This window comes from Sebastes umbrosus, chromosome 16, assembly GCF_015220745.1.
Source record: "Sebastes umbrosus isolate fSebUmb1 chromosome 16, fSebUmb1.pri, whole genome shotgun sequence".
Lineage (NCBI taxonomy): Eukaryota > Metazoa > Chordata > Actinopteri > Perciformes > Sebastidae > Sebastes > Sebastes umbrosus.
The window spans coordinates 30,673,199-30,692,991 of NC_051284.1; the positions used below are offsets into that span (position 1 = coordinate 30,673,199).

The window sequence follows — 19,793 nt, forward strand, 5'->3', positions numbered from 1 at the left end:
ATCAGGGATAAATTAACGATTATTGGCAAATAAAAGTCTTTAGCCCCAGGTGATTAATTTCTTACCAAAAATGTTCGCAAGGCTTTTGCAGAGCTATCTGGCACTGCCGCTACTGCGCGAACGCTGCTGCGCGAACGCTGCTGCGCGAACGCTGCTAGAGTTACCTGGGCATTCGGTGTTAGCAATCCCACGCCGTCTCAGTAGGCGCGTGGAAAGATTGGTCGTGTTGCCGTTGTATTTTATCTATATTCTCTGGAATCAGAGTTTTTTTGTTTTTTGTTTTTTTAAATAATCAAACGTATTAATGGATTATAAATATAGTTGGTGATTAATGTATTTGTTGACAGCTAATCGATTAATCGTTGCAGTGCTTAAGTTGTACTTGTAACTTGTGTATGAGCCGGTTCATCGTTTTCTAAAAGTTTGCACTGAAGCGCAAAGCCTCCATCTTCAGATCGATCCACTCTGGACACGTTTTCCTTTTTAGGTATGAAACATGTTGATCTGCAGCGGACAGAAGATGTCTTTTAGAAATTGAATCAGCCTCGTTTGGACGTATCGAAGATGTAGAAGAAGAAAAATAATACGGGAGAGGAAATGAGGGACGAAGAAGAGTTGTGTGAAGAAACAGAAAGGGATTGAAGGAAACTGAAGAAGGAGGAAGGTGGGTAAAAAAGAGAGGGAGGAATGAAATACAAGAATAGAAGAGGAGAGAGAGGGGAAAGGAAAGAGAGAGAATTGCGTTTTATTGCTTAATATAAAAGGTGTATGCAGGAAAATAGAGAGAGGGGGTGAGGAAACACAGAGACCTCGGGGAATACAGCCGTATAGTCTCTCTCTCTGCTCCGTCTCAATGGAGACAATTTGATCATCATTATTACAAAGACTCTTTGATCAGATCATGTCTCATCAACCCACAGCCTGTCTGCTGTGTGTGTGTGTGTGTGTGTGTGCGCGCAGCTCGACACACCGTCTCAATGTCAAACCTCAATGTCATCTCTCCGTATCAGCGCCGCACACCTCTTAGCGCCTCGCTAATATGCTAATGCTAAAAAAGCTAAATGATATTAGGTAGGCTTCTGAGGCCGTCCTACTCTGCGCTCCGGGCTAATATGCTAATGCTAACAGGTAATCTGATCACTCAGGCTTTGAAGCCGCCCACTGTGTGCGTATATGTTAATCAGAGCAGGGAGCTGGAACGTTTTAGGCCACCGGCCACAGCTGCTGCTGCTGCTGCTGACAAATCCCAAAATCCACCTGCTACTTTCACCACTTAACACTTTGAGTTGTAACCTACGAGGTGCTCCGGTAAGAACACTAGTGATGGTTAGTTACCTGCAGATTAGACTCACCCCACACCAAATACACTTGTCTTAAAGGCACTTTATGTACGTTTTTACATGTATAAATGTTTTTTATGCCAGTGTGTGAACAGGTTGTAACTTAACCTAAAAAATGAGATCTTCCGCACCCTTCTGTGTTTCCTCTCTCAGCCTGCTTTTAATATGAAAATAATGAGGGACGTTTTTTTTCTGGGAAAATCCAACGGATGTGGTGTGATGTGCGTCATGTCAAATATCTGAGTGGATTCAAGCGGCCTCTCTATCAGCTCTGATCATGTGGACAAAACTATATATTCTGAGGCGAGATGACGATGCAGGAAAAAAGGGTCTAAATCAGGTCGCCTGGGACCAGGTCTAACTGTCCTCGGGTCCCTTTAGGATCGGGTATCTATGTATTTATTAAGGCTGTCAAAGTTAACTTTAGGAAACCTAAAGAATCCATCGGTACCAACCATGTCAGACTAGCTGGTCATGAAGGAGGTTAAATAACGCTCCAAACTTACGCTAAATTTAGGTTCGGAAAAACTGTCATGTCCATTTTCAAAGGGGTCCCTTGACCTCTGACCTCCAGATGTGTGAATGTAAATGTGTTCTATGGGTACCCACGAGTCTCCCCTTTACAGACATGCCCACTTTATGATAATCACATGCAGTTTGGGGTCAAGTCATAGTCAAGTCAGCACACTGACACACTGACAGCTGTTGTTGCCTGTTGGGCTGCAGTTTGCCATGTTCTGATTGGAGCATATTGTTTTATGCTAAATGCAGTACCTGTGAGGGTTTCTGGACAATATCTGTCATTGTTTTGTGTTGTTAATTGATTTCCAATAATAAATATATACATACATTTACATAAAGCAGCATGTTTGTCCACTCCCATGTTGATAAGAGGATTAAATACTTGACAAATCTCCCTTTAAGGTTCATTTTGAACAGATAAAAAATATGCGATTAATCGCGATTTAATATTTTAATCGATTGACAGCCCTACTTTTAAAGCAGGGCGGTTAACACATCTGGTTGGTCGTTCAGTGGAGAAAAAGGTCATGTGGTTTTTGTTTGTAGGTATTTTTGTGGTCTGTAACTTATCTCTCTGCATAAACACCTACTGTCCTTTTTCTGGATGCGTTCTGTCTTTTCAGTCACACCCTGACTGTCTCTATTCCCTTCACACCTTCCATCTCTCTCTCTCACAGACACATAAATACATACACACAGCCTCTTATTACCGCCTGCTGTCTGACGTGCATAAAAGCAGAGCTGCTCTGCATGCCTTATCACGGCGTGATTGATGGCTGGCTGTTCTACTCTTATCGATTCTATGCTCTCCATATATTAAACGGAGGAAACGGAGCCGAATCGCTCGCTGAAATACGATCGCTCTCCGATAGCCTGGCTAATCTGCACAACCTAATTCATTCCTAACATCAGCCGGCCCTATCCCAGAGACGCAGACAGTCACGCTGTGTTTTCTGTAGTGCTGATAAATGTACTTTATGTTTATTAGCTGTGAGGTATTTCACCAGCTTATCTGGAAATTATGTGGGGCAGAGTGGCCGCCGAGTCTGTAAAATTACTCAATCAGCCGTGAGATTTGAAGTAATTTACGACGTCTGCGAGGCGGTAATGACTGCCGAATGCAGACAGTCATGTTTTATTTGGATAATAATGATATATGAATGTGTTTTTGGGGGCGTCGTGAAGAGATATAGCTGATGGTTTTGGACTTCAAAGTGATATTTTATTGTTTATCTGTGAAATGTAATATGTAAGGGACGGTGTCGCTGCTATCTGCTCACATCCGTTAAAGGAGATGTGAGGGTTTTATTCAACTTCCTGCTGAGCTCAGTATAGGCAACCTTTTATTTCCTGATTTTAAACAGAAACCATCGGCTTTAAGGATTCTCTTTTCAAACAGAAATCATCTGATGTCATCGTCACATTCATTTGAAACCATCGGCTTTAATGGCTGGATTTGCTGTATCCTCTCTCATGGTGCAATTTAATCTGCTGCAGGTACAAAGGTCGCCTAGTCTTTATCAGAAACATAAACTCACTTATATTGATGCAGAACGGACGTTTTTCTTACAGTTCTTCAGCCAATGAAATTACTTTAATTTAACTTCACTAAAAGCACCAAATCCAGAACGTTTAGCCACAGCAGGGTTTGTAGGTTTTTTGTAAATTCAATAGTCCAAAACTAAAAATAGAACTTAAAAGGAAAACTTCATGACCGTTTTTCTATCAGTTACACGCCCTGTATTACGTTTAATTCTTGAAGAACTACAGACAAAGAAGATGCATGTGTTTGGGAAGTAGTGAGCATCAGACCGGATAAATGAGACTTGGATTATACGGCACGAGTTCTTTGAGAGTTTGTGAGTGCCCCCCTTTTACTTCAGTTCATCAAAACTTTTCTCCGTTTTTGATTCTTCGTTCACCGTGGAGACATGAGATGAAAAATAGTTTTCCTCAAGAATTCAAGGTAATACGGGGTGAGGAATTGATATAGAAACGGTCATTTTGGGGGGTGAAGCATTCCTTTTAAAGGGACTATTTGTAACTTTCAGAAATGCTTGTTAACAGCGACACCTGTGGCCGTGAAATCCACGAAGTCAGCGTCGAGCTCGCGCCTGCTCGCTCTAAATAGACATGAACAAGCATCGCTCAACACAGTGAGACGACACACGTCAGCTAAAAGCACAATATCACTCTATATTTCAGCTGCTTGGCAGTAATGTTAGCTGACCAGACGAAGGTCTCTCCATGAATCAATGCTGATCCTAGTGTTAGCTTTTCCTGCCACAGCGCAGGCTGAGGCAGCGGGGCTCTGCAGCGTGTCTCCCTGCTCTCTCCACCCGCAGCCGGAGAGAGCAGGGAGACACCGGCACCCGGTCGGTAACGAGACGGTAACGTTTCTCTCTGCAGAGCTCCATCACTTCACAAGACACGGAAACCTCTGTTGGTCTGGAGGAGCTGCAGCAGTTATTTCTGCACAAACGTCCACTGTACATTCACTAGATATTCTCAGAGCTACTAACTCTTCTCGTGCATTCACGTCTAGAGGTGGAGCGAGCTGAGCGAGAACGCGTGCTGTCTGAGTGAAGGCGAGCAGGCAGAGGAGGAGAGGCAGCGCATATGCGAGCGTGCATGTGTCCCGACCCGGTACATTTATACGCTTACAAAGTTACAAACAGTCCCTTTAAATTGGATCAAATTTGGCAAAAAAATTGAAAAACGCTTCGTTTAGATAGACAGATTATCACAGTCCTGGAAAGGGAGGAGTGAGCGGAGGAGTACACAGTTGGTTGCAATCTGCAACCACACCACTAGATGTCACCAAACCCTGCACACTGAACCTTTAAGTGCTGTTCATACTTTTGAGAAGCGTCACTCAAAACATGTCATGTTTTCCACAGAAAATACAAAACACCGCCATCACACAGTGAAGGCTTCCTCAGGGCTGGTTCCTCTTCATCTTTCACCTTGAACACCTGTCAATACATTTTGATATATAGGTTTTAATCTCCACTCTTTGCTAATACAAAACACATGACCTTCTGACATGCAGGTCTGCACATTTACAGCTTTACAAGCACGTTACAGGTGATGTGTTCAATCTGAAAGATGTCTGGATCGATCAGTGAAGTTATTGAGGCAACACTTGATTATTTCGTGACCCACAACGCAGAACGTTTTGTATTATAAATGTGAAATTTGCTGCTTTTTATATCGTTACACGTTGAATATATTTGGGTTTTGACTAAGCAAAACATTTGAAGACGACACCTTGGACTCATTTATCTACAATTATGTTTTTACAGATGAGTCGATTGATTTACAGAACAATTAATCAATGGATGAATGGATCTCCTGATAGAAATCTATTTTTCTTTTCTATTTCTTTCCCAGTTTTGTGTGTGTGAGAGGGGTTAAAACACGCCGTCCCATCCGTCTCCACTGTGTGTATCCTGCTCCATAAATATTGGTGGTGTGGAGGTCTGACCTTGTCATGTGTTGACTGATGCCGTCGCCCATCGATCGCTCACTGCAGACCGTCTCAGACAGAAGCACACGGAGTCTGGAAATAACATGAGACTCAGAGGAGCTCAGCGGGTGGGGGGGGGACAGACATGGTTTTAATTGTTTTATACATATCCTACAACAATCACATTCATATTGTCCCTCTCTGTTATTATCTGTGTTCTGTAGTTTTGTCAGATAACAATATAAATCCCGACGTGTCTCTTTTTGTTTTGTTCCGGGAGAGTTTGTATTGGTTAATTTTATTTTGAAAAGTAGAAAATAAAACTGAAAAACAACACGAGACAGACGGGTGAGACCGAGAGAACAGAGGCTGGAGAGCTGTGTGTGTGTGTGTGTGTGTGTGTGTGTGTTTTTGAGAATATGAGTGTGCAGCATTTCCCATGGCAGCACAGCAGGATGTCAAAAGTGGTTAAGTGTTGAGGACTGAGCACCTTGAGGCTTACACACACACACACACACACACACGCACACGCACACGCACACGCACACACACACACACACACACACACACACACACACCCACGCGGATCAGATCAGTAAAGGCTGTAATGTTGTTCATAGATCTGACTGGAGTGTTTTCCAACAGCGCCTCAGGCTGCTCTGAGCCTCCATCCATCTGTTTATCATACATTCATACGTCCGTTTATTTCTCCTTTTCTATTATTTTACCTCCACTTCTCTCTCCCTCTTTCCTGTTTATATTCTCCTTTTTCTCTCCGTTATCGCTCCTTCCTCCTCCTCTCCTCTCCTCTCCATAGAGAGAACCAGCCAATCTAGTTCAATCTCCAGTCAGAACCTGAGTCGTATCCCTTCTTAAAGTTATTAAAAGATAATCAGGAGTAGGACGAACATTCCCATTAAAATCAACGTAGCAGGATGTTTACCGTTGCCATCGCAACCATTGTAGCGGGCTAACTTCCATATAAACTAAACCGACTTATGGCAAGTCACGGACTAACTGAGGAGATGTTTTGCAGTAACGACTAAATGAGCAGTTTAGTAGTAACGTTATGAGGCTTAGAGAAAATGTAAGTGAGTTAAATCTTATTGCTTCATGAGACGGATGTTTATGGTTTACCTCTGTGATTGTGGTTCCTGACCTTTCAGACCTCTGCACCTCCCTCGTCCTTTGATTGAATAGATAAATATCAGGGTCCTGATGATGATCTTTGTGTGTTTCAGAGCTTCAAGCTGAACGTGGACAGTCACAGCGCTCTGAAGGAGAGCATCATGGAGGAAGGCAGAGCGCTGCTCACCGTCATCACCTCCCACCAATCAGGTACATCCTCACACACACACACACACACACACACACACACACACACAGGTGGCCATAACGGAGCCCCAACTCTGTTCCATTCATTATTAATATTTGGATTAACAGATTGACCTTCAGAGAGGAGAACTCATATGAATGTAGCCGAAAGAGAGAGAGAGAGAGAGATAAAGATAAAGAATGATGAGATGGAGAGGAAGAGATGGAAAAGAAGAAAGAAAAAAAAAAAAGCCAGCAGGCAGAAAACCGGCTGGCAGGGAAAGAAATATTCAATATGATTTTATATTTTCCAAAGTCTTTGCAGTCAGAGAGAAAGAGAGAGAGAGAGAGAGAGAGAGAGAGAGAGAAAGAATAAGGAGAAGAAAGAGAGATCATAGTTTTTAACTACTTCGTTAACGTTCAGCTGGACGTCCACTCTACGAGGTTAGAAATGTTGTTGTGTACCTCCTACTCCTACTGTACAAGTAGATCGTTTAGGATGTAAAGCCAAAGCTCACGATTTCTGTGCTCACATTGTATGGTCCGATCCTCAGCCGCGACCTGAGTACTCACACTGTACGGTCCAATCCTCAGCCACAACCTGAGAACTCACACTGTACGGTCCGATCCTCAGCCACGACCTGAGTACTCACACTGTACGGTCCGATCCTCAGCCACGACCTGAGTACTCACACTGTACGGTCCGATCCTCAGCCACGACCTGAGTACTCACACTGTACGGTCCGATCCTCAGCCACGACCTGAGTACTCACACTGTACGGTCCGATCCTCAGCCACGACCTGAGTACTCACACTGTACGGTCCGATCCTCAGCCACGACTTGAGTACTCACACTGTACGGTCTGATCCTCAGCCACGACCTGAGAACTCACACTGTACGGTCCGATCCTCAGCCACGACCTGAGTACTCACACTGTACGGTCCAATCCTCAGCCACGACCTGAGTACTCACACTGTACGGTCCAATCCTCAGCCACGACCTGAGTACTCACACTGTACGGTCCAATCCTCAGCCACGACCTGAGTACTCACACTGTACGGTCCGATCCTCAGCCACGACCTGAGTACTCACACTGTACGGTCCGATCCTCAGCCACGACCTGAGAACTCACACTGTACGGTCCGATCCTCAGCCACGACCTGAGTACTCACACTGTACGATCCGATCCTCAGCCACGACCTGAGTACTCACACTGTACGGTCCAATCCTCAGCCACAACCTGAGAACTCACACTGTACGGTCCGATCCTCAGCCACGACCTGAGTACTCACACTGTACGGTCCGATCCTCAGCCGCGACCTGAGAACTCACACTGTACGGTCCGAGGAGCCCCAGCTCAGACTCCAGCAGATCCTCCGACAGCAACAAGCCCACCGCGGACAGACCCAGACCCGGCTTCGCTGCCACCTTCAACCTGCAATCGGACCTCTGGCGGGAGGTGGAGAGCTCCGCCCCCGTTAGCAGCGGCTCCTCTGGCCAGGAGCAGAGCTTTACCTTGCTGCTCTCGCTGGTCCTCCACTGATCTAGATAGGACCGGCCAAAGATGGTGTTAGTTGGGAGGATTTTCACGTGGATCAGGACAGCCTGTACATTAACTTAGACGGGAAGATTCGGTGCCATTGGCCCGGCAGACGGAGGGAAGCTGCAGCGCGGCACAGCAGGGTCTGGAGCTCATCGCCCGCTTCCTGGGAGCTAACACCGACAACCACGCTGCTGGAGGCCCAGAAGGAAGGCACGGTAGAAACCAGAACCAGGACGGAGCGGTGGTAGAGTGTCACACCCTCCTGCAGTAAAATGAGAGGTTTTCTAAAGGGAGTCTGGCAGCTGCAAAACTTTACGACACAAGAGGGTGGTTCTCATAGAAACACTACTGCTGTTGACCACAGAGGGCGCCAAAATCAACACCAAATAAAAGTTCCTCGTTATAACATTAAGACGAGCTCATCTGAAATTACCCTCTCTCTCTCTCTCTCTCTCTCTCTCTCTCTCTCTCTCTCTTTCTCCACTCTGTTTCTTTCTCTCCGGGTCACCGTTACGTCTCTCGCCCTCCAGGTCTGAAGGATATCCTCCATATGGTTTCCACCCAATGGGATCAGCTCCAGCGGCAGATCCGGCGCCAACACGGCTGGATGCTGCGCGCCCTCCGCTGCATACAGGCACGCCTCCTCTACACCAACCAATCATACGAGCCCTTCGCAGCCTCGGGGGACCCGTCAGCCAATCGGCAGGCTCCGTGCCCATCGGACGGCCTCAAGGTAAAAAAAAAAAAAACTACCGTTGTTTTTTTTATTTTCTGTTTATCCTCGAATCTCTCCGTTAGTCTGTCCATCTGTTCTTTGTTTGTTTTTTCCTCTGGTTGATATCCTTCCATTTCCTCTGGTTGATCCCTGTTATCCCTCGCTCTCTCTGTCACACACACACACACACACACACACACCTAGTCAAATCAATCACACACACACACATTTACCCAGCGTCCTTTGTAAATTTCTCTGTAACGTTTGTATTGGCGGCCAATTAACGTCCTGATTGGTTTCTCCGTTCTCATTGGCTGCTGGTTAATTGGCTGGACTTGGTTAATTAGATGTAATCTCCCTTTCTGTCTCTCTCAGTGCAACAGTCCTGTCATTCACATCTTCTCCTGCTGCTGCAGTGTGTGTTTAAAATGTCCCATGAGTCATCTGTGGCCTTTTCTTTCCTTTTATACAAACTGAGAAAAAAACAGATTTAAAAACATTTTTTCCTCTTTTATTGCTCTGTTTGTTTGTTCGCTGTCTTCCCATCCTTTTTTAATTGAATGCTCATTGCTTCCACCGGTTGCTTCTTCTGACTTCTACAAACATCTCCTCTATTTTATTTTTGCAATACAAGAGAGTTTAATACATAAAGAGCATTTTCTCCAAAAAGAAAATCCATTTTCTTCTTTTTTATCTGTTCTAAATGTACCTTAAAGGGAGATTTGTCAAGTATTTAATACTCTTATCAACATGGGAGTGGACAAATATGCTGCTTTATGCAAATGTATGTATATATTTATTATTGTAAATCAATTAACAACACTAATCAATGACACATATTGTCCAGAAACCCTCACAGGTACTGCATTTAGCATAAAACAATATGCTCCAATCATAACATGGCAAACTGCAGCCCAACAGGCAACAACAGCTGTCAGTGTGTCAGTGTGCTGACTTGACTATGACTTGCCCCAAACTGCATGTGATTATCATAAAGTGGGCATGTCTGTAAAGGGGAGACTCGTGGGTACCCATATAACCCATTTACATTCACTGATCTGGAGGTCAGAGGTCAAGGGACCCCTTTGAAAATGGACCTGTTTTAGCTTTTTTCCGTCCTTATTTCCTCCTTCAGGTATTTCTTTCCCGTTATTATCCTTCTTGTCATTACTGCTTCTCTCCGTCATTTAGTTCTTTCCTTGCATCTATCCGTCCTTTTTTGACTCCTTCCTTCCCTCCTTTCCCTCCCGTCTACCTTCCTTTTTCCTCTCTTTTACTTTAATCCATCCGTCTTTCATCAGATTTCCCTCCCTGTTGTCTCATTTCATTAAATTGATTTTTGTTTTTTTTCTTCCCTATTCCTATTTCCTATTGCTCGTCCCGCTCTTCCTCTCCTCTCTGGTTGTTCTCTCCTCCTCCTCCTCCTCCTCCTCCTCCTCCTCCTCCTCCTCCACCTCCTCTTCCTCATCCTCCTCCTCCTCCTCCACCTCCTCCTCCTCCTCCTCCTCCTCTTCCTCCTCCTCTAGCAGACCTGACTCTGGTTGTTTTCAGATTATTTAGTTGCAATTAGAGCTGCAGCAGCCTGATCACTGTGATCAGTCAACAGTGACAGCCATTAGCCAGCTACCACCTCTGTGTGTGTGTGTGTGTGTGTGTGTGTGTGTGTGTGTTGTGTGTGTTGTGTGTGTTGTGCGTGTGTGTGTGTGTCCATTAGCTGCTTGGCCGCAGCACATTAACAGTCCATTCATTATCTGTGTGAATCTCCCTCTGCACTTAAAGCTTTGATCCGTAAAACCTCCAAACAACAAACTGAGGTGTGAACCTGCTGAATTATTTCTGCCGGCTGCACAAACTTGTGTGATATTTTAAATTATTCACATCATGTTGGTTCTGTTCTGGGCAGCTGAACAACGAACCTAAACTAACAGCAACGTACAAAACCTGCAACATCCTCCTTCTGAACAACGAACCTAAACTAACAACAATGTACAAAACCTGCAACATCCTCCTTCTGAACAACGAACCTAAACTAACAGCAATGTACAAAACCTGCAACATCCTCCTTCTGAACAACGAACCTAAACTAACAGCAATGTACAAAACCTGCAACATCCTCCTTCTGAACAACGAACCTAAACTAACAGCAATGTACAAAACCTGCAACATTCTCATTCTGAACAATAACCTAAACTAACAGCAACGTACAAAACCTGCAACATCCTCCTTCTGAACAACGAACCTAAACTAACAGCAATGTACAAAACCTGCAACATCCTCCTTCTGAACAACGAACCTAAACTAACAGCAACGTATAAAACCTGCAACATCCTCCTTCTGAACAACGAACCTAAACTAACAGCAACGTATAAAACCTGCAACATCCTCATTCTGACCAACGAACCTAAACTAACAGCAACGTACAAAACCTGCAAGATCTGCCAGTGTTTATGCAGCAATGGTAGTACATATATGTCCAGGCAGCAACCAACACTGTACAGATCAACACCAGTTATTAACACATATTTATCACTTTACTAAAGGTTTACAATTCAAGTATCAACCTATTGCACCTCATGATAAAACTAGAACAGGATGTGACTCATTATTTTAGCATTAAGCTGCAGCTGTGGTCAACAGTTATGACAAAGTGATCCTGTAGGGACTCAGTGTCCAGCTCAGTGGTTTTGGTGTCATACCTGAGACCATTTGGACCATTTGGTACCATTTGGTTCCATTACAGCCTGTTCAACCACAAGAAAAGTCCATCTATGTCACCGCGAGGCTCCATGTGGAGCCATCAGACGGCTCGATGGAGGAAATAAATGATAATATGTGCAGCAAGTATCCCTGAATGTGGCTTTACTGTGTGTTCATTATCTGCTAGAGCTCTTTAATGACAATCAGATGCATGGCCTAATTACTGCCACAGACACCGAGGTGGGGGTGTGGGGGGGGGGGGGGGGGGGGGGGGGGGGGGGGGGGGGTGTGGGGGGGGGGGGGGCAGACTGCAAGGTCAACCAAGGGCATCATGTTTATGTGTGTGTGTGTGTGTTTATGGACCTCGGTAAAAAAGATGATACAAGAATGACCAAGGGCAGAGGGTAGGTAAACACACACTGCACTCCGTCGTGTGTGTTTCAGTGCAGGCTTTTTAGTATTTAGTACGTCTATTAGCATCTACATATATGTGTGTGTGTGAGTGTGTGTGTGTGTGTGTTTAAATGAACGTAACCTTGACTAAAGGGCAAAATAAAGGGCAAATTGGAATAAATTTATCAAATTATGAAGCCTCGTACAATATTTATAACCAGCGGATCCACTATTCATTACAAAAGATTAAATACCAACTTGTATCAATAATTCATCCTCTTAATCTTCATTTTTAGTGCAATTAAGAGCAGAAGCAAATGACATATTTCACACCCGGCTGTAAGATAGTTAGCATTCAATTCAGTGAATGGGACTGTAGCTCTGACGGCTGCTGCTGAATAGAATATATATATAATATATATATATATATAACATGTTTGGACATATTTATCTAAACACAATCTCATCACTGTTTAATAATAATGGCACTGATACATAACTGTACATAACACTTAGATAAATGTAAAGACATCAAGAATTAAATACTGTAGAATACAGAAATACATGTATTAGTCAACGGGGTAATAGAGGAAGATATTAAATTATGATACTTAGTCTCAAATAGAGTTTTATATAATAATAACGCTTCATAAAACTTGTGGTTTTGGTTTGTCATCAGATTGTGGCCCGAGTCAAGTGGCCCTTTTCACAAACATGACTTTCTTCTGCTGGATTTATTTAATTTATTTATTTATTTAATTTTTTAATTTTTTAATTTTTTTATTTTATTTATTTTATTTATTTTATTTATTTTATTTATTGAGGTGCAAAAACAAATCCGTATTGACTTTACAGATACAACAATGATAGAAACTATAGATAGAAAATACAGGATCGACAAAGAAAACAGGATGACACACAGAACTTGTCATATACAGTAACATAAAACATAATAAATCAAACAAAGCAATGGAATGATATTGTCATAATAACAATGAAAACATTTAAATTAGTGTAATAACTGAATGTTTCAGGGGAAATCTGTTAAATATGGCAGGCGTGTTTAGGTGATTATGTATATGGGAGGGAAGAAAATGACATATATAAGGTAAGATAATAAATAATAAGGTAAGAATGAAAACTAAATAACAGAATTTTATATTTTATATTTGATAATAGATAGACCTTTAAAACTGAGCACTCTACAACCTACGAAATACAGAATAGAGGTTCATTCAAAATCGATACAGCATTTTGGAGAATCAATATCGCAAAACATAATATGGTGATATTCATGTGTATTGATATTTTCTTACACCCCTACTTGGTCTTGGTCTCAACCCCTCAAAGTCTTGGTCTTGTCTCGGTCTCGATACAATCTGGTCTTGGTCGTGACTTGGTCTCAGTTTGGGTGGTCTTGACTACAACACAAACCTAAACTAACAGCAATGTACAAAACCTGCAACATCCTCCTTATGAACAATGAACCTAAACTAACATCAACGTACAAAACCTGCAACATCCTCCTTCTGAACAACGAACCTAAACTAACAGCAATGTACAACACCTGCAACATCCTCCTTCTGAACAACGAACCTAAACTAACAGCAACGCACAAAACCTGCAACATCCTCCTTATGAACAATGAACCTAAACTAACAGCAATGTACAAAACCTGCAACATCCTCCTTCTGAACAACGAACCTAAACTAACAGCAACATACAAAACCTGCAACATCCTTCTTCTGAACATCGAACCTAAACTAAAAGCAATGTACAAAACCTGCAACATCCTCCTTCTGAACAACGAACCTAAACTAACAGCAATGTACAACACCTGCAACATCCTCCTTCTGAACAACGAACCTAAACTAACAGCAACGCACAAAACCTGCAACATCCTCCTTCTGAACATCGAACCTAAACTAACAGCAACGTACAAAACCTGCAACATCCTCATTCTGGTATAGACCGTGGAACGTGGCCCGAGTCTGATTTCTCTGAATAAAAGCCTGAATTGTATCTGTGTTATTCTCAAGACTTAAACGAGCCAAACGATGTTGGTCACCATCACCGTCTCCCACTGACTGCTGCGATGCAATTTGACGTTTATGGCGCTGTCCATAGTCCTGAAATGGGGTGGAGGAGATCGAGTCACTGAGTTTGGATTCTTAGCCTTTTTGTTGGAGACACAGAGATGATTTTGGTGTTCATTAACTGAGATATTCACTGGATCAAAGTCTGAAAATGTCTGTGTAAATGTCTTAGATATCTGAATGATCAGTTTGTCTTTCAAGTGTCGTATATGTGAAGCATCGAAGGTCACTCTTTTGAAAACGGTCTCTCCCTTCAAGGGATGATGAAGCTTGTAAATGGACCTCATGTTGAGTTTTTTTGTTGCCGATCTTTCCGCTCATTTTGGATTCCATTCAATCTTTCCCGAACAGCTTTCATCTCGTCCCCTTTATTAATTAATCGCTGATATCGCAATGAATTAATAGCACCAACAGGTGTGGTGTGAGGTCATTAATTTAGGCTGGGCCGTAATGAGTCTCCGGTGAGTAATAGTGTGTATCTGTGTGTGTCTCTGGGTGCTCATAAGAGCTTGTTGTTATTGGTGTTAACATATGTCGCTGACAAGGTGTCCGACTTTTTATCCCTCCTTCTTTTGACTTTCTGCATTCTCTCCTTATTAGTTATAAAATGAAAAAGAGACACGACAGGTACTAACAGATGGAGAGATAGAAAGACATGTCCTTCTCTTGCTGCCTTAATCTTCCCCTTGTTCACTCTTTTCTCTATCCGTCCCTTCCACTCATCCTTTTCCTTACATTCCTCAACGTTTCTCTCTGACTTTGTGCATTTCCTAATCTTTCCTCCACCTGGTTGTCTGTCATCATCCCTCCTACAACTTTTATAACTTTTCCATCCCTCCTTTCGTATCTGTCCTTTATGCATCTAGTTCTTCCTCCTTTCCTCTGTCTTCTTCTTATCGTTCACTGCTTCCCATCCCTCCGTCCCTCTCCCTCTTTTCCCTGTCATCCTTCTCCATCCATCCTTCCATGCAGGTATCCGTCCCTCCTCTCCAGTTTAAACCCCCGTAGACCTTTACATTCAGTCTTCTCCCTTCTTGCGTCTTTCCCAGCATCCCCCATCTCTTCATTCATCCTCCATCTCTCCCTCCTTATTCTCCCCCCCCCCCTCTCTCTCTCTTTCTCTCCGTCCCTCCGTCCATCCGTCTGGAGAGGGGTGATTCATGTAAATGTCAGGAAATATCAGAGCCGGGGTGGTGGGATTAGGCGGCGAGGAGAAGATACACTGATACCAGCAAATATAACGCTCCGACAAGACGGCCAGCACCGGGGATTAGGACACGCACACACACACACACACACACTAAGAGGGTTTATATGTGTGTGTGTGTCGTGTGAGAGTATTGTGTTATGTGACTCCTCACAGTGTGTCGCTGCATTATAAAAGATTTGTTGTGCATGTGTGAAGATTTCCAAGTGACATCTGTAGTGTTTTTTTTTTTTTTGCATATTGAAGATGAAGGTAAAGGTTGTGTGTGTGTGTGTGTGTGTGTACGTGTGTGTGCATGTGTGTGCGTGTGCATGTGTGTGTTTTGTCGGGGTGAGTGAACACGGAAAGAGAGGGAACGCCACAGAGAGGTAGAAAGGTGTTTAATACGAGTGTGAAAGCAGTGTAATATTTAACAGCTTAGTGGGATTTGTCTGTCACATTACAGGGGATTGGACCGAGCCTGGTAACACACACACACACACACACACACACACACACACACACACTGGAAAGGTGAATGGATGTGTTCAGCGACGGCTCCTGAATCTGAATCTTTCTCTGGAGTTACAGGTGTTTGCCGTTATTTTTTAATAACCTCAGCACCACCACCCGACTACACTGAGGTCGTCTCTTCTGGGTTGTTTGGGGGGAAAAGAACCGGACCGTTCTACATTTGTAAAATAAAAATAACACAAAGTATTCAGTATTTCCCCACCGTGACTGTAGTCCTGGCAGTTTGGAGAAGACGTTGAAACAGCATTTAGATATGTAGTGTAAAGAAATGACAGTTAAACAGTTAATGATGGAAAGTCCCAGTCGTTAAAATATTCATATTTTTGTTTATTTATTTAATTTGAAGGTTCAGAACCTTCTGTATGTCTAAAAGTCTGGCTCAAGTCTTGCCTGGTAAAATTCCAAAATAATATAATAAATAAGTAATATAACATTTCTTGAATCTTAAAAAAAAAAACTGAGGGAGGCTTCAAACATCTGAGCCTCATCTGACATCTCATGTTTCTTCTTCATTTGGATTTTAACAAACTTCCCCTGTCAGATAACACATACAATATCCAGCGAGCCTCACTGTATATTTTATATATACAGTATATATATATATGATTTTCTTGGAAGTCTGGAACATACCAATTTCCCCTGAGGACGGGGGGGGTCGGGGCGTGTCACGCAGGCTGAGGTGTGAGAGAGGTGACGGGTCGAGATTAGACCATGTTCCTTTGGACACGGGGGACACAAATCCTGTTAGAGAGCTGAACCAAACAGCCCTGAGCACGCACACACACACACACACACACACACACACACGTTTAAACACGCATACATCAAAATGTCTGACACGCAAGAACACATGTAGTGTGTGTGTGTGTGTGTGTGTGTCAGAGAGAGAGAGAGAGGAATGTTCAGGTAAGAGGTGATAAGTGACCTCCTGGGTGGCACTTCATACAGTCTGAGCTGAGTTAAATAACGTTTAACGCGTGTGTGTGTGTGTGTGTGTGTGTGTGTGTGTGTGTGTGTGCGTGCCCGTGTGTGTGTGTGTACATGAGGCACTTGTACATTTCTGATTGTGACTGTTGGCACTTGTATGGTGACTGTGTGTGTGTGTGTGTGTGTGTGTCTTATCAGTGTAGCTGGTGGAGACAGCTTGTTGGCCTCAGGCCTCTATTTCACCCTATAGACCACACAGAGACGGAGAGAGAGAGAGAGGGAGAGCAGGGGGAGGGGCGAGAGAGAGGGAGGAAGGAGGGAAGGAGTGGAGCAAGGTGGGGGATAGACGAAGAGAGGAGGAATCAAGGTAAAAGAAAGAGGGAGAGCAGGGAGGGAAATAAGACGGAGAAAAGGTGGGACTCGTAAGTGATGACCTCCTCAGTGACGCTCCTTATCTGTTCTAAATGAACCTTAAAGGGAGATTATTCAAGTATTTAATCCTCTTATTAACATGGGAGTGGACAAATATGCTGCTTTATGCAAATGTGTGTATATATTTATTATTAGAAATCAATTAACAACACAAAACAATGACAGATATTGTCCAGAAACCCTCACAAGTACTGCATTTAGCATAAAACAATATGCTCCAATCATAACATGGCAAACTGCAGCCCAACAGGCAACAACAGCTGTCAGTGTGTCAGTGTGCTGACTTGACTATGACTTGCCCCAAACTGCATGTGATTATCATAAAGTGGGCATGTCTGTAAAGGGGAGACTCGTGGGTACCCATAGAACCCATTTACATTCACATATCTGGAGGTCAGAGGTCAAGGGACCCCTTTGAAAATGGACGTGACAGTTTTTCCTCGCCAAAATGTTGCATAAGTTTGGAGCGTTATTTAACCTCCTTCATGACCAGCCAGTATGACATGGTTGGTACTGATGGATTCATCAGGTTTTATAGTTTCATATGATACCAGTATCTTCACTCTAGCTTTAAAACAGAGCCGCTACAAACTAAAAATCACAAGTTGTGTTAAAGAAATTAGTGGCGTTAAAACAGATTTGCGTGATCTCGTTAACTTTAACAGCCCTATTTAAAATGTAAGGAGAAACAGGGTTGAAATTTCAGAAACAGCCTTCGAATGTAATGTTTGTGTAATGACTACGTTTCATTTGTTTTATGGATTTCATAATTGCAGCAACTAATGATTACTTTAATTGTAAATTCATCAGTCAGGTATCTTTTTCAAGTAATCATTCAGTCCCTGAAGTGTCCGCAACAAGTTTTGAGAGCTCAATGTGACGTCTTCAAATGTCCAAAAGTCACAGAAATTCAGTTTACTGTCACATAAAACAGAGAAAAGCAGATAATGAATCATCAGAGTTGTTGCAGATTAAGTTTCTGTGTATTGATTGATCGTTTCAGCAGAAGAAGATTTCATATTTGTGTTTTGGCGTTGAATCTCAGAGGATCATTGAACGCACCACAAAGGAGACTTTTCACAATAGTTCTTCCTCTTGGTTTCGGTTATTACATTTTGGATACCGGTCACATTATGATGTTGTCCACAGTTCAATTTCTCATACATACATTTTCATAAGAAAATAAGTTTTCCTAGCGTTCAAACCTCGATCTGACTTTTAACGTCAGCGGTGTCACACGGAGGTTTAAATACAAAAGAGCGGCGAGGAAACTTTGAACAGTTGAGGATGTTTTATCGGGGCAAAGAGGAGAAACAGGAGGAATGAAAAAGGTAAAGAGAAGAGGAGGATGAGACGAGGGAAAGGAGGAAGAGCTCAGGGAGTAGAGGAGGAAGGAACGGGGATGGTGATAGAGATCCGGGGCCGGTCGACTCTCAGCGTGGAGATTGAAGCATCCCGAACACGCAGAGCGGCTCTTCTCCCCCTCTGAGTGATTTAAATATTGACCTCAGGTTATTACCAGCTTTTTAAATCAAATTACCGAGTGTTGGACCGCTGCCTGATACCTGATCGAGCCAATCAGACGGCTCGTCCCGCTCCCGGAGCTCCACCACACAGCACTTTACATAAATTAAGATTAAAGTTGGGGAAGTTTTGGGGAGTTGGTTTAACCACGCAGTGACACTCTATCAAGATGATTTGTGTTAACAGAATCTCAGTGTTGGTGTTAATCCCTGGTTTAAGATCTGCTAAGCTGCGTTTCCAGGTCATTGGGGAAGTGATAAAACTGTTTGCAGCTGGAGGGTTTTTATGTTACGAGTTTCACACTGTAGGTTAGCGCTTTAAAATAAATCAAAGGATGAAAGTTTGCAGGAATATATGCATAAAGTCTGGAGATATTTAACATATTTAACTCCCCATGAATGAAGTTATAGTAAAAAAAAACAAACTGTTCAAAAACGTCACATTGAAGCTTCATCACCATCGAGTGTTTTTATGGACACATCATCACATCATCTCAACAAATCTTCATATTTTGCATATTTTTATTAAACTGTAATATATCCAGAAATACTGACTGAGGTTTATTTTGTGGATCACCACCAGAATTTATAGTAAAAGTTAATGTTTCTCATATTTTACCCAAAAAATATATCTGTTTGGGGAGAAGTTAATAGTTTTCAGTCAACATTAAGTAGTTTGATGCATCTGAATTGGATTTAATGCACTTTTAATATGACGCGCATGTGTCTCGACCCGGTACATTTATACGCTTATAAAGTTACAAACAGTCCCTTTAAGAGAAAAAAGAAAATTTAATTTGTTGTGGCTAGAGCGCCGCCATGTAGCAGTATACTCTAACCTGTGACGTCACCAGGTTGGTTGGCACGGCGGAGTTACACAGAAACAACGGTAGAGATGGTGAGAGACGGAGACTATCATCGTATAAATCATCATCAGAAGTCTATTTATCCACATTATTAAAAGTACAAATTGACTTTTTCAACAAAAGTGACCACAACTCAAATGAGTGCAACATGTAGTTGGATTAATCAGAGTATTAAATCATGATTTTCTCCACTTATTCCAGTCTACACAGACATTTATAGATAAAAGCTTGACTT

General features: G+C 42.8%; 1 protein-coding gene across 2 annotated transcripts in view; it reads left to right on the forward strand.

The window, feature by feature from the left end:
• Nucleotides 1-19,793, forward strand: part of akap6 (A kinase (PRKA) anchor protein 6) — a 187,565-nt gene that overhangs the window by 42,294 nt on the left and 125,478 nt on the right. For both annotated transcript variants that reach the window (XM_037796614.1, XM_037796615.1), the window contains exons 11-12: nucleotides 6,573-6,669; nucleotides 8,720-8,922. In XM_037796614.1, coding sequence (XP_037652542.1) covers nucleotides 6,573-6,669; nucleotides 8,720-8,922 — 300 coding nt within the window. The remainder of the gene's footprint in view (nucleotides 1-6,572; nucleotides 6,670-8,719; nucleotides 8,923-19,793) is intronic.